Source organism: Scophthalmus maximus, chromosome 2 (genome assembly GCF_022379125.1).
Source record: "Scophthalmus maximus strain ysfricsl-2021 chromosome 2, ASM2237912v1, whole genome shotgun sequence".
In the NCBI taxonomy this organism is placed as follows: Eukaryota; Metazoa; Chordata; class Actinopteri; order Pleuronectiformes; family Scophthalmidae; genus Scophthalmus; species Scophthalmus maximus.
This window is the reverse complement of record NC_061516.1, coordinates 21292372-21306755: the sequence shown is the minus strand read 5'-3', so window position 1 is coordinate 21306755 and position 14384 is coordinate 21292372. Positions and strand designations below refer to the sequence as shown.

The window sequence follows — 14384 nt, the reverse complement described above, 5'->3', positions numbered from 1 at the left end:
TGAACATATGAGCACAGCCCAAAATTAAATTGTTAATCTTTTCATTAATTTGGTTTTTTTTTCATAAGAAATAACACGGTTTGGGTTTTTGACCCACTGCCCCTTTTTCTTGAATTAGTTTAAGTCACTGCATTAAAAAAAAAAACAAAAAAAAAAAACTACGGTCTTTGTTGCTTCGCCTTCAGTAGAGCGCCGCGTGTTTTGGCCGTCCGACTCGCCGTACAAAAACAAACATGGCGTCTTCTGCGGATGTCCACGTCCGAATTTGTGGACAAGAAATTATCAAATATGACTTAGAAATCAAGGCTCTCATTCAGGTAGCAGCTGGAAATATGTTTGTTTGTCAATGTTTTCATGCATTTATTGTAAATGTGTCGTGTTTATTCTAGAAATGTGTCCGCGAACTAATGCTAACTGAACTTAACTCGCTGACTCGCTGACTTCGCATAATGATAGAAACTGTTAGACTTTTTTTTCCTTCAGTCAACTGTTTTATTCACTCGATGTCTGTGTGAGGTATTTCCCTTCGTGAAAACGGAACTTTCTCCAAACAAACAGGCATAAAAGATCAATTTCAATGTCTGTCCACATGAACGTCGACAGATACCTTAGACGATATGGAAAAATACAATAATGAAGGATGGAAATGTTTGATCAAAGATGTCGGTTTTTATCTTCCTGACTGGATTTTTACATATGAATCCACAAAAAACATCTCTTCCAAAATTCGTAGCTACATTTTCAAAACTAAAATAAGCAGTGAGGTAATTATTATGAATTTAAAACTGAATTTTGCAATCAGGAGATATTGATTTGTCAATTCCATCAAAGTAACAATCATAATAAGTGGTTTAACATTTTAAATCTAGTTCTATCTCTCAATGACGTTAGTCTCAGCTCTGACATTTCTTATTGAATATTATTATATGAGATTATGTACATGACGTCGTGCTGTATCTCATGATTAATCAAAAATAATACAAAGAAAATCAATAAATTAATAGAGCTGGTTACTGGTCTGTAAGTTTTCAGGTGTTATTTACATGCAAAACCACACAAGTCACAACATGTATTTTTGTTTATTTGTTTTGGATATTTTTATTGATGTGATGCTTTAACAGGCCCATACACAATGGGCATGTTAAACAAAACAGCATGAAAACCATTTTTTTTATACCTGCAGGACATCAGGGATTGTCCTGGACCTCAGCCTGCTCTCAGGGAGCTCAACGCTCAGGTCAAAGAGAAGTTCAACCAGCTCAGGCTCAGAATACAGGTCAGTAACAGATCAGGCGCCAGCGCCAGCAGCACATATGTGCTGTGTTAAGGTGACAGATTTTTTATAGCTTCAAATCCAAACTGTTGTATTTTATGTGACAAGTTGATGATGCTGTTGTTGTCAGGATCTGGAGCAGATGGCCAGAGAGCAGGACAGAGAGATGGACAGACAGTCCATCCAGGCAGAGACAGAGAGTCAGAGACGGCAGATGCTGAGGTGTAATGACTCTCTCTCACACACACACACACACACACACACACACACACACACACACAAACACATACGCACGTATACGTTCACACGTGCAGTACATCCACACCTTGAGCTCAAAAAAAGGTTTCTGTGTCTGTGGATTCCAGTAACCAGACAGCGTGGAGGAAATCTAACCTGGCTTGTAAACTGGCCATAGACAGCCTGGAGAAACACGAGCTGCTGCGTGAGGGAGAAAACCCCAGCACCAGACAGAGGTATGTGCAGTTCTGCTGAGACTCTACTGTGGAGGCAAAGTATTTATTCAATCAGCTCCATAAATTGAAGTTTGTGGAAGCCGCTATCATGCCTCTGATTGGGTTAGGTTTAGGCTTGAACCTCAGGGAAGAATATCAGTGTAATTTAATCAGATGCAAACTCGGGGTGTGTCTTCTTCTGACCTCGATGGGAAGAAACTAACAATTTTGTCTTCACTTTTATTGTGAAAAAGGAGAGGAGATATTTTATCACTCTCCTAACAACCTTTCCTCTATAACAAAAAGTCTACTGTTTCCCTGGCGTGTGAAACAGAAACCCTGCATCACCTGGTTTGTGTGTATTTGTCTCAGGAAGGTGACCAAAGAAAGCCTAGTGGAAACCAGTAGCAACATCACAGACAATCTGATGTCTATGAGCAGGATGATGGCTGAGCAGGTGAAGCAAAGCGAGGACTCCATCGGCACCCTGGGTAAAAAACAACAACAACAACAACAACTGTACTTTGTCCATGTGTTTGTATAGTTGTGTCACACCTTTTTCACCCATTTCCCTGTTATAATTCTGCTTATTTTGTTTTTTTGTATCCGCATCTCCAATCTTTGAAACCTTTAATACCTCTACTCCTCCTCTTCCTCACCACCACAGCCACTTCCTCGAAGACAGTGCAGGAAACCAATGATGAGTTTAGAAACATGACGGGAACCATCCACCTGGGGAGGAAACTGATCCTCAAGTACAACCGACGAGAGCTGACGGACAAGCTGCTCATCTTCCTGGCTCTGGCCCTCTTCTTCGGTACGGTCCTCTACATCCTTAAGAAACGCCTCTTCCCCTTCATTTAACCAGCCAGCTGGGTCAATGACCTGCTTACAGAAGGAATACGTTCCAGGTATTTTGCTCAGCAGGAAGCTATTACAGGGAGTTTCAGCGGGTGAAGGGTTCACGCATGTACAACATGGGGAGTTAGAAGCAGCATGGAGACTAGACCGCTGCTTATAGAAACGGTGCCGAGTGAAAACGTTGTGCGTTGCTTGGCATCCTTGTTTTTAGCTTGAACAAAATGCACTTTGTTTGTATGGTTGACTTCAGTGTAAGACTAAAACTGGAATTAGGAGGTTTCATGCAACCACAGCGATGGGTTGAAAGACTCAGCATGCTTGAAACAAATATGGTTATATCTGTTGTTTGACATTGTCTAAAGGCAAACGTATTTAAATTTGTTGCAAATGGCCGCACTCAAATGAGGGTGGAAAAGCCCGCTCCTGGCTGCATTACACGTCTTCCCTGATCTCTCTTAGAACACTGCCAACATCTTGGTGTTGATTTGTACAATAAGGCTTCCCAAAGGCCTTCGTGGTGTTGCATGAAAAGTGACAGAAGGAGAGAAGGGCTTTGAGATCATTTGAATTTTATGAATTGAGAATTTCATTCCGACACCTCTAAACCTGATGATGCTGCATGAAATGGGCACTTTGATTCATCCCGAAGCGTTAATACTTCATCTGGCATTAAGAACTACCCGGGGTGAAAGCTGCAGTATTCAGTAACCTTTTGTTTTGTCTACTTTTTTATTGTCAATTTACAATCTGTGTGTGTTCAAGAGAGGAAGACACAGTTGTTAAAGTTGTGGATGAGTTTACCTTGTCAGTGGCTGTGTGGATGTTAAACTTAAGGTCTGTTACTTTGAATAAAGCTCAATATATTTTCAACATATGGAGGGCTGTGTCGTTGTGTTTATTACCACAGATGTGCCACTAGATGGCAGAATACCCAACAATACATCACCATCATAGACATGATAAACAAGTCAGGACTAACTTAACAAACAAACAAACATCATTGTAGCTTATTTAATTTCATTCAAAAATTTGCTTACAAATTTAATTTTTTTTAGATTAATTTAAATAAAAACTTAAAAATACAGCTTTGAACCCGGGGTCTGTTTAAAATGTTGTAAGTACAACATTTAAAAAATACATCCTAATGAGGAGAGTGCTTCCCTTCCTGCAGACTGCACCCGTGACCCCTGTCTACAAGATAATGTCTGATGTTGTTTTGGTGCATAAAATAACAATGCTCATAAATACAAAAAATAAACCAACAACAAACAAAACTGATTTAAATAGGTAGAATACTGACTTTACATCAGCTGCACTCGAGCTAGAGACAGTTAGTGTTTGCTCGTGTCCGTATCCGCTGCTGCAGGATCCAGCCACTGTGGCTTACTTTGATGTTGAAGTGAGGTAGATAAATGGTTTTCATCCTTGTACAAAATCAAACTTAACAGAAAAAATACTAATGGCAAAATAGCCAACAGATTAAATAAGTTATGTTGCATTGCTTGCAAAACTAGACTGACTACTCTAATAAAACTACAACTACCATTACTTTGACTAATTCTACTGCTAATATAATAATAGTAATAAGTGCATGATCTTTGTATCTCTTGTGTACCCAGTCTGCACATCTGCCTGCACAGCTGTGGTCGACCTGTTGCTCTATGAGGCGGTAACATTGGTTTTCTCAGACGCGGGGACAGCAGATTGGGTTGTGTTGTCGACCGGATTGAGCCCGCGCCCGTCGTCTGGTTGGGCCGCTCTGGTTGGCTGCTGCACGGTGCCCAGAGCAGTGAAAGGCCAGGGCACGGTGGGTGGTGGTGGTGGATCGGTGGTGTGCTGCGGAGCGTCTGACTGAGGACAGGTGCGGCCGAAGCTTCTGCACAGCGCCCCCCAGTGTTGCTCGCACTGCCCGCGCAACCGCCGGCTGACCCACGACCGGACCTCGTCGCCGCACTTCAACAGGAAGTTCACCAGCTCCACGTACGGCCTGGTAGCACACAAGAAAGAAGAGAAAAAATATTGCCGTTTGTTCCTGTGTTTGTTAAAAACTTTTTTTGATTGCATATTCAGAGAAAACACTCATCATGAAGTGATGCTAGTGTAATTCTGACGGAACAGAGGATACAATAAATGTACTTTTTCTTAATTGCTGAAATTCATCTTGAGTCAATTTCTCCATCATTTGGCCACCTAATCTAAAGCAAGAAAGAAATGTTTTTTTTAGAGAACAGATATTTGAAATCTCAGTAGGAAGAGCACAGGTTTAATAATAAAACAGCTCATTCCAGTCAGTCATAAAAGTGTGTGTGTGTGTCTCTCTCTCCCTCTTTCTCTCTCTCTCTCTCACCCTGGTGGAAACATCAAGTGGAACTGCACTAGGTTGCCCGTGGTGTCCATGTGGTCCCTCAGTGCCAGACATAGCTGGTGTTTGGAGTAGCACTCTCTCTGAAGCGAGAACACCATCTCTTTGACCGCTGAGCACCGGCGGCTCACACAGCTGAAGCGCTGGCGCAGTCCCAGCGCCATGCAACGCAACGCATCCTTCACAAATGACTTGCCCTGGAAGGAGGAGGAGGAGGAGGAGAAGGAACGTCACAGGAAAGTTCAATGGTACATTCCGATGGCACGTTTAGCAAAAGCTGCACGTTATGAGCAATCGCAACGTCAATTCTGGCATGTCTGTGTACAGCCTAGAGCGGTAACCTAGCATTACAGTACTTCCAAATCCAAAGAGAAGGCAAATGAACTAACCACAGTAGTTTGTGAGGTAAAAGGTGGATTCAAAAACAGATCTATATACGCAATTAGCTCATGTACCATGTAGTATTTCACCACTGTGTGGAAGCTGGTCCTGGAAGCTAAACACTTTTAGGGTAATGTTAGTAACTGCAGCGACCCCAGCTGTTCCCCGCCCGAGACTGAATTACTGTACATAAACACCGAAGACATCTGTTGGTTGGTGACTAGATATTGTTTGAGTGTGGTTATTTTTTCCTCATAATTAGCTTCCATTTACCATTTTCTCTCAAATAATACTAGAACAGCGCTTTATTTACACGACCAGTGGACGAGGCTGACGTGGAGGATACTGACGTTTAGCTTGAGTCACGCAGCCTTAGACTTATTTAATCTTTTAGCACAATATGTATGTACATTACCATGAAGTGCACATTTATTAAATATGCATTTTAAGTGCATATTTAAGATGGACTGTGCACAGGCACAGGGGCCCTGTGGGTCACGGGGGCCTCTTGTATGAAGTGACCATTGTAGCATTTATTTTTGTTGATATGTAAATCAAATGAAAACAAAAATATACAATGAAGAGACACAACAGAATCAAAAGCGACTGCAAAGTGACGCAAAACTACCACAAGGATGTCTCTTTGAATCCTGCTCTCGTCAGAGAGGAAGGGTCACTGGGTTGCATTGTTACTGTATGGATGGTGTTATATATCTATACACAGTCACACACAGGTCTTCACTGAGCATCACCCACTGGAGACACGTTAGACTTGCATCACTCTCACGCACTTCTATTCTAGTGAAGTAGACAGGCTGTTCCCTCTCTCATTCCAGTCCCCCACCCCCCTCCCCCCTGTCAGTTTATTCTGTAACGCGTGCATAACTGTACACTGTTCACTATGCGGCGAACATTCCTCACAAATGACTGTAATGACAGAGGGGATTGAACCAAATACCGACATGTATCTGACAATGTCTTATCTAACTATCGGACACCGCGTGAAATGAGGTCAGACTCCCACCCCCACCTGTGAGTCGTAGCGCCCGGCGTTGTGCAGCAGAGTGAGGCAGATGTGGTGCAGCCCCTGGATCTCACAGGAGTTGTTGTTGAAACACTGAAAGGTCCCACAGCCGACATCCCCTGAACTCACCAGGCAACTCTGAATCTCGACTGAGAGAGAAAGAGAGAGAGATGAGTTTTTTTTACTTCCCCATGGTGAAGCCACAGGAGAGTTTCTCCCAAATACATGCACTGCTGTGGTTGTACACGCTGACGACACTCCTCATGGGATTCAAGTAGTAGTGAGTTCACTGCCCTTGTATGGGGCCACATTGTGGATCATCTTTTTTAAACTTTTGTTTTCAAAGAAGTATAACCGGCTTCTTGGATTTGGCCTGCACCAGAATGCATCTTTACACGACCTTGACCGTTTACACATTGTTTAAATACTAAAAATAAAGTCCTATGATTCCTTCTGTGCATTTTAGGATCCCAAAGACACCGCAGCGGCCAAGACTCCAGGCCTTTTTGTAATGTAAAAGAAAGAAAGAAAGAAAGAGTTGCCGATCAAAGGTTTATCAAAGGGTCTATGAACAGTCACCCTTTTTTATTTTATCTTATTACGTTATTTGCAGTGGACAGCACAGCAGGGCTGAGGAATCGTCCAGAGGAGAGGAGTGATGGACAACAACACTTTTTACCTTTCTAAAAGCAACCTCTTCCCTTCAGTTACATGTTTGAACTCATGTTTGAGAGTGTTCGCTTTGGGAATCTGATTCCAAGTTAAACTTCAAGGGGTTTGCTGTTGTGCTGTTGCTCCGGCGGTGGCTGGGCCCCGTGCTATAGGCTACGTGCTGCTGCCGCTGTGTATGTGCTGTGCAGCCCGCGGGTCAGTCATGCACCGCCCCGCTGGCACGGAGGGAATGTGCTTCGACAGGATCGGGCCGCCGGAGCTGCGCATTGAGTTACAAGCCACCAACCGAGCGGGACACGCGCCCAAGTGTCCGGCCTGGCACGGCACGGCGCGCACCGACGCACGTCCGGCCTGTGGCAGCTATAGGTTGAACTATAAAAGGCTGCACACCACAGACTGTAAACCATATGGGGGGGGGGTGCAATAACAGAGACCCACAAACAAGAGGTGCCATGAGGTCATGTGACTTGACTGCGCGCACACAGCAGACATGTGCCACTGTCAGTGTAGACTATTATTATTATAATTATTATTATTAATAATAAACATTGATATTATTGCCAAACGACATAACGACCAATCTGTCATTATCAAGGCTGGTGCAGATGAAATGAAGCAAAGTAAGGAATAGAGCTGCAACAGTTAATCAATTACTAAATCAATCGCCAACTATTTTGATAATCGATTAATCGGTTCGAGTAGTTTTTATTAAGAAGAAAAAGTTCAAATTCTCTGATTTCAGCTTCTTAAATGTGAATATTTGCTCCTCGTGTGACAGTAAACAAAATAAAACATCCTCTTGGGGGTTTGTGAAACACGATCGACATTTTCCCACCATGTAATGACATTTTCTGGACCAAACAACTAATCGAGAAGATAATCGACCGATTAATCGATTGTGAAAATCATCGCTAGTTGCAGCCCTAACGTCGAGGAATATAACGAGCCCTGTCCAAACATTAAACGACTTGAAATGCAACAAGGGGCATATTCAAACATCATAAACAACGCGTCTCACACACACACACACACGCACACACACACACACACACACACACACACACACACACACACTTCCCAGGGGGACTGTGACTGACTGGGCGACCTGCGACCTCATCCTGACAGTCTGGAGAGAGAGAGAGAGAGAGAGAGAGAGAGAGGGAGAGAGAGGGAGAGAGAGAGAGAGAGAGAGAGCCCATGTGTCACAACCAGGGGGCTCCGCTGGAGGCAGCGCGTGGAGGCTGAACTCACCTGTGCTCTGCGGGGAGAGGCGTCTCTTGGCCTGGCTCACTTGTTTCTCCTGGACATCATGCGGCTCCACGGTCGGCACCTGTTGACAGGCCAGGAGCAGGACAACTACGAAATGCAGAGCGGACAAGTTCACCGGCATATCTGAGACTGACTGAGCTGAAGTCTGATGCTCAGTGGCTGCTCTTTTCTTTTCTTTTCCCCCCCGTCGGAACTGTTTGTCACTGCAGGGGTTGTTGCAGCAGCAGCAGCAGCAGCAGCAGCAGCAGCAGCAGGAGGAAGAGGAGGAGGAAGAGGAGGAGGAGGAGGAAGAGGAGGAGTGTGCAGCCTTGCAGGACGGGGTTCCACTACGCAGCATGACCGCGGCATGACGGGCTGATATAAGCGGGACGGGGGCGCGCGTTCACGACGGCCTGAGTGAAGGGAGCGTGTGTCCCCTCGCCAATCACGGCGCAGCCCCGCGAACGCGCACGGGGCAGCGAGGCCAAAGGTTTATCATTGATGAGAGGAGAAGACCTCGATGTGCTTCAGCAGCCGTGATTGACATCTGCACTTGTGTCCAGCCTAGATATCCTTTTTATTTATTTATTTTATTTTATATAGTCATAATATGAATTTGTCTGTTTTGCATTCATCCCATAACTTAATGAAGACTTGTCCGAGAAAATAAATCTCACATTCACAAACTGTAAAAGTGTTGTCATAGCCCGAGGTCTTCCTGTTCCTCTGGAGTCTGCGGGGTACGTGAAGGTCAGCCACTCAAGACATCCGCACTCAATTAACCCACCAGCCAGCCAGCCGGCCAGCCGGCGTGTGTGTGTGTGTGTGTGTGTGTGTGCGTGTGTTTGAGGGTTAGCAGCTGCTTTCTTGGCAGAGAGACGTGCAGTAAGGAACGTATCAGAAGCAGCCACACTGAAAGAGAGAGAGAGAGAGAGAGAGAGAGAGAATGTGAAGAGGCTCAGTTTTTTTTAGAGAGCTTCATTCCTGTTAACTTACTTTCCCCCCCAAAAAAACATGTTTGTCTATAACACACTTTCTATGCAAATAGGCTACGACTACAAAATATCCAATATGGCCCCTTTCTAACAAGGCACACTTTAAAATACTCTAAACTTGTACTTAGTGGTTTTAATAACAGGTTTTTCAAATCACTTACTAATGATTTGTAATAAAAAATGTGTAATAGGAAAAAAAAGGTTGGGCTTTGTAAAAATCCTATGACCATGTTTAATATTAAACTTAACTTTTCACCAGTCAAGTTTTGTGTCACCGTTTTAATGTTGGCAATTAGTGTAAAGATGGCATTGTTTGGAATAGCTTGCAGGTATATAGAGCATGAATAGAAGATGGCATTCAACATGATGCTGCTGCTCGATGAAAGATTAGAGGACCACATCAGTTGTTACAGTTCATCCTCTGGACTCTATCAATGGGTGAACTCACTTTCACGGTAATCCAGCCAAAGGTTGTCCAGACGTTTCCCTCAAAACCACCAACCAAAGTCTTACCTGTGATATTTGAGTCTGGACGACAGCGTTGCACTGACCAACCAAACACTAAGGAGAATAAAACCGGATGAAGACCATTACCTACATCTATAAGGGGCTTATTCCTTACACCAAATATTATCTCCACGTGCCTATTTCATTGTACACAAAGCAAACAAACATATGATATTGTTTGAGACAAAGGCGAGGTCATCTTTGTTTTCTCCACTGCGATGCGTTCAAATGTCGCCGCCTAGTTGTTGCTGTTGTGCGTTTTGAATCGGAACGGCCATGAACTCGGGCCCCTGACATGCACAACGGGACGGGTCACGGCCATGTGACACCATGACATCGGCATCTCCGTGCCAACCAAACAAATACCTCTGCCTCCTTGGGTTTATCTACCCTGCATCCAAGCAAGAGGCCTTCAGTGAGCACAGTTGAGAACAAGTGTGTGTTGGAGGTCAAGGTAGAAAGACAAGGTGTGTTTATGTGCGTGTCCATGCAAGGGGCCCAGTTGGGGAAGACACACTCATACAGGGGCTAATGTTTAAATGTTTGGACATCGGTTGGAGGACCTTTTTTTTTTTCTTCGCTCATTCTGCTTCAAAACAACATCCCACAGCTTCCCTCACACAACCCCTTGCTGACCACCCACACAATGACCCTTCACCCCGACACCAAACACACACACGAATACTCAAACAGACACACACTCACATGACCGAAATGGCACGTCGTGTACATAGACACTGCTGTGCAAACAGCGCACACGCGGGACCCTCTTGCACTCTTGTCTCTTACATGATGCTGTAAACAACATTCTACATGTTGGCCTCAGTATGTGTGTGTGCGTGTACATATAGATCACACACAAGTATCTGTTTTGGGATAATTGATCTGAGGAGGATGCATTACTACAACCTTTGGGTTCATAAACTCTGTCTTCACTTAGCTGAAACCTCAAGTGCTCAGTTCACTCCAGTTTGCATTGCGAGATGCATAACAACTTCAAGAACGGCGTTGTTGATCTTGAGGTCTCTGCTCACACAAACCACATTGAGAAATACATTTTATTTTTTACTAAGGTGCCAAGGTCCTGATGCGTTTGCTGTTTTCAAAAATGCTCTTGACAAACTCCACAGCATCATTATTACCGATTGAGCAATTTCAAGGTGAGGTCTACAGGACCTTGTTGTAAAGAAAAGTTGCTGCAGTTTCTCAATAACACTTCACAATAACATTTTTTTAATGCTTTGACCTCTAGTATGGTTTATGGTTAAGTACTAAACATTTTATTTTTGAGAAGACCACAGGTGTCATGTAAATGTTTATAAAATGCTGCATTGTTTGATGTCTTATTAGACGATAAAATAAGAATTATTAAATGTTTAAACAATTAATAAATCAATGAAACTATTCCAGTTCATAAAATGATATTTGAATGGTCAGGGATTACTGAAATCATTACAAATAAATATATATTCATCAATTCAATTTGTTCTCTGATTCAACATTTACCACCGCGACTTGTGCGGACAAATGCTGATGGCACGCGTGCACACGCACAGCATTAAATTTACAGACACATATTTGTGTTAACATAAAGATCTATCTGCTGCCAAAAACAAGTAGCTGAATCAATAAAGTTGCGCAGTGTGTTATGACGCACACAAACACTTGAAACTGACTGAAGTTTGAGACTGGATTTACTGAGGCTAAAAAAAAACCCAGATCCTTTTCCAGGTGAATCTTTTTTTAAAGACATAATTTGTGTATGGTGCGGGGCTGGAGGTATCTTTTACAGAACAGGATGAACAAAGCCAGTTGGAGTTTACTTCCACCCGCCCTACAAAGTCAGTGAAGTCACTCAATGAACCGTATGACTTGCTAGGGGCTGCATACCACACATTGTAATAGAGCTGCTACGGTCCTGTCAATTATGCAGAAAGGATGCACAGTGTACAAGTGGCACCACCAGATTGGATTTCAGAGGCAGCAGGTTTTTCTCAGTAATATCAACCCTTTTTTGGTGGATTCTGACTTTAAAATAACCAGGCAAGAACAACTACCCCACCTGCTGGCACTGTTTTGTGATCATCTGCTTCGCCGCAGCCAAAACAAAGTTATCGCACTGGCGCAGAGGACATGATTGTGTGTCTTTCGTCTTTTCACAGACTAACACACCATCTAATATGAAGTACATCAGAGTATCTTTACTGATAAAAGCAAAAGGTACGATTAGGCAAAGAGGACAGAGAGGAACATGACGTCCAGTTTAGTAAAGATGCATACACACAACTACATAAAAAATACACGTACAAAAAGGAAACCCGACAGGGTCTGATGAGATATGACGACCTTGAGATACTGAACATATATTTACACACATTTCTTGCAAGAATCCATTGTGAGTCTGCAGGCACCACGCAAGCGGCAGGATCTTCTTCTCCTTACTGCGCGTTAAACATCCCACTGACTCCTACTCATCAGTCTAAACCAGAGCAGACAAGAGTTTTCAAGTTTGAAATAGTTGGTCAACTTCTTAATAGTGGGAAAAAATGTTTACATAAACACCCCAAGTGAAATATCTGCTTTACACAATATAACACTTCAGAGTCAAATTGTCTGTCAGATATCACATGTAAAAAAAAAAAGGCGTGACCAAAATATTCAAAAATGATATTCCAGCTTTGTGCAATGCAGTGTAGTGTCAGTGTAACTTCTCCTGCTGTATCCTCATGCAGCACAGGCAATTAAACAACACCGGATGCTGAACATTTTGAATGCAGTGAAACAACTTCCTCCTTCCTCTCTTCCCGATGCCTGAACCTGTCAAAAGGCTGAAACAGCCACACAACATTGTACGTATTGCAGCATGTGTACCTGCAGCAAGAGAGAGAGGGAACACCGATTTCTCCGATTTTACTGTGTTTCTAAATTGCTCTTGAGACGGCACTTCAGTTTGTAAACGGACCTCAGGGGGTTTTGGGGCCAGAGGCGGATGGGGCCTCCAGGGGTTCTGTCTGTTCACTTGGTGCGGAGTTAGAGGTTGAAGTGCTCTCCTCTCTCCGGTCCCCAGACAGGAAATCGTGGATGGCAGTTTCGATGTGTGGCCGGAAAGTGTGGTTCATTTTTGGATCCACGACCTGCGTGATGATTCTGTCAACACCAGACTCCAACATACCCGATCTAAAAAAAAAAATTTAACAAACACACACACAACACAATGAGGAGTTACACCTACCAAAGAACGTGGGGGTATAAAGGAACAGAGAGAAAACGTAACAAAATACTGAGAGGAAGCACTGTTATTTGGCTCAACCTTTACTCATGAAAAATGTGGGTCTAAACTCCATACTCACTGTAACCTGAATAGCTTTGAGTTTGGGACAGTAAATCTGACAAAACATCCTTATGAAGGGGATTTCCCTCTGTTTTTTTTATATTTTATAGATCAAACAATAACTGATTAATGATAAAATAATAAACAAGTTATGGATTATGTCAATAATCATTTGTTGCAGCCCTATTTGACCACCCTTTTTTTACCGTCTCCTGAGTGTCCCCACAATTTACATAAGTGCCATATGAAAACATCTGGAAAAGCCCTTTAATAACTAATGACAATATGGCACGTCCATAGGATTTGAATATGATATGTCTTGGCACATGTGGGCTATGAAAACCATGAACTGTAGACTAGCCTAGACTAACATCCGAAGGTGCCTTTCCAGAAGCAAGGGAATGAAGTTATTCGTCACAAGACTCACTGAACAACACTTTGCCTCAGTCCGTTCCTCATCTGGTTCTTGTTGTTTGAGGGGTTCCAGTCCTGCGTGCTCAGGTGCGATGTGACGTAGTTGTCCACTTTCTGCCGCAGGTTCTGATAGGCGGGCTGGTGCCAACGACAAGGGACAGGGATGTGAACAATGTTTCCTGACGCATTGAAAGACTTTCTCCATCCACAACCCAGAGCAGATCACTCGTCATGTGGAGCACATAAAACCCCGGAAGTGACAATGTTTTCATTGACTTTTATTAACCGGTTCTCACTTTTTTACGTACAATCTCGCTTCAACAATTAGCCTCACTAGAAAACTATGATGTAGCTTGCACGTGAGGTATATTCTAGAAATATTAAAAACAATACATCTAAAATTAACAACGGGTTAACAGAAGCAGGGTAGACACAGGCTAACATTAGCTTGAGAGTCTGGCTAACGTTAGCTGCCTACCTTCGTATCCACGTCGGCCAGACAGTCGCGACGAAACTCGTCGAAAAGCCCCCGGTTCTTCAGATGCTCCACAATCATACCGATGAGCTGCGGGTCTCCCGGGGGGAGGTTGGACGCCGTCTTGTTCACGTTGCCAGTTCCCTCCGCCATGTCAAACTACTTGCTACTTACCCGTTAGCTGCTTTAACAGCTAGCTTAGCTAGCGAATGTGTCGGCGCTTAAAATATAGATGCAGTAAATTCTGCAGGCGGAGTTAATGTTCGTTGTGATTATATATGTAAGTGGCCGTCACTACTGTCGGACCGGGAGAAGTTGCACTACAAATCAAGCGCGCCATTCCCAAGTGTCACGCGTGCGCAGTCTGAATTTGAATCTGACTCCGGAAG

The 14384-nt window shown here is 43.5% G+C and overlaps 2 protein-coding genes across 2 annotated transcripts; one reads left to right on the top strand and one right to left on the bottom strand.

The window, feature by feature from the left end:
- The first annotated feature begins 189 nt into the window (after window positions 1-189).
- On the top strand, window positions 190-3460 carry bnip1b (BCL2 interacting protein 1b). Its single transcript, XM_035624821.2, has 6 exons — window positions 190-317; window positions 1184-1276; window positions 1404-1495; window positions 1639-1746; window positions 2098-2216; window positions 2393-3460. The coding sequence occupies exons 1-6, from the start codon at window positions 234-236 to the stop codon at window positions 2587-2589; spliced, it is 693 nt and encodes a 230-aa protein (XP_035480714.2). The 5' UTR covers window positions 190-233; the 3' UTR covers window positions 2590-3460.
- On the bottom strand, window positions 3461-14325 carry LOC118301611. The gene is made up of 7 exons (XM_047337455.1): window positions 13999-14325; window positions 13534-13658; window positions 12747-12952; window positions 8277-8648; window positions 6360-6502; window positions 4934-5145; window positions 3461-4573 (listed from the first exon to the last, which is right to left on the bottom strand). The coding sequence occupies exons 1-7, from the start codon at window positions 14146-14148 to the stop codon at window positions 4246-4248; spliced, it is 1536 nt and encodes a 511-aa protein (XP_047193411.1). The 5' UTR covers window positions 14149-14325; the 3' UTR covers window positions 3461-4245.
- Window positions 14326-14384: the final 59 nt, after the last annotated feature.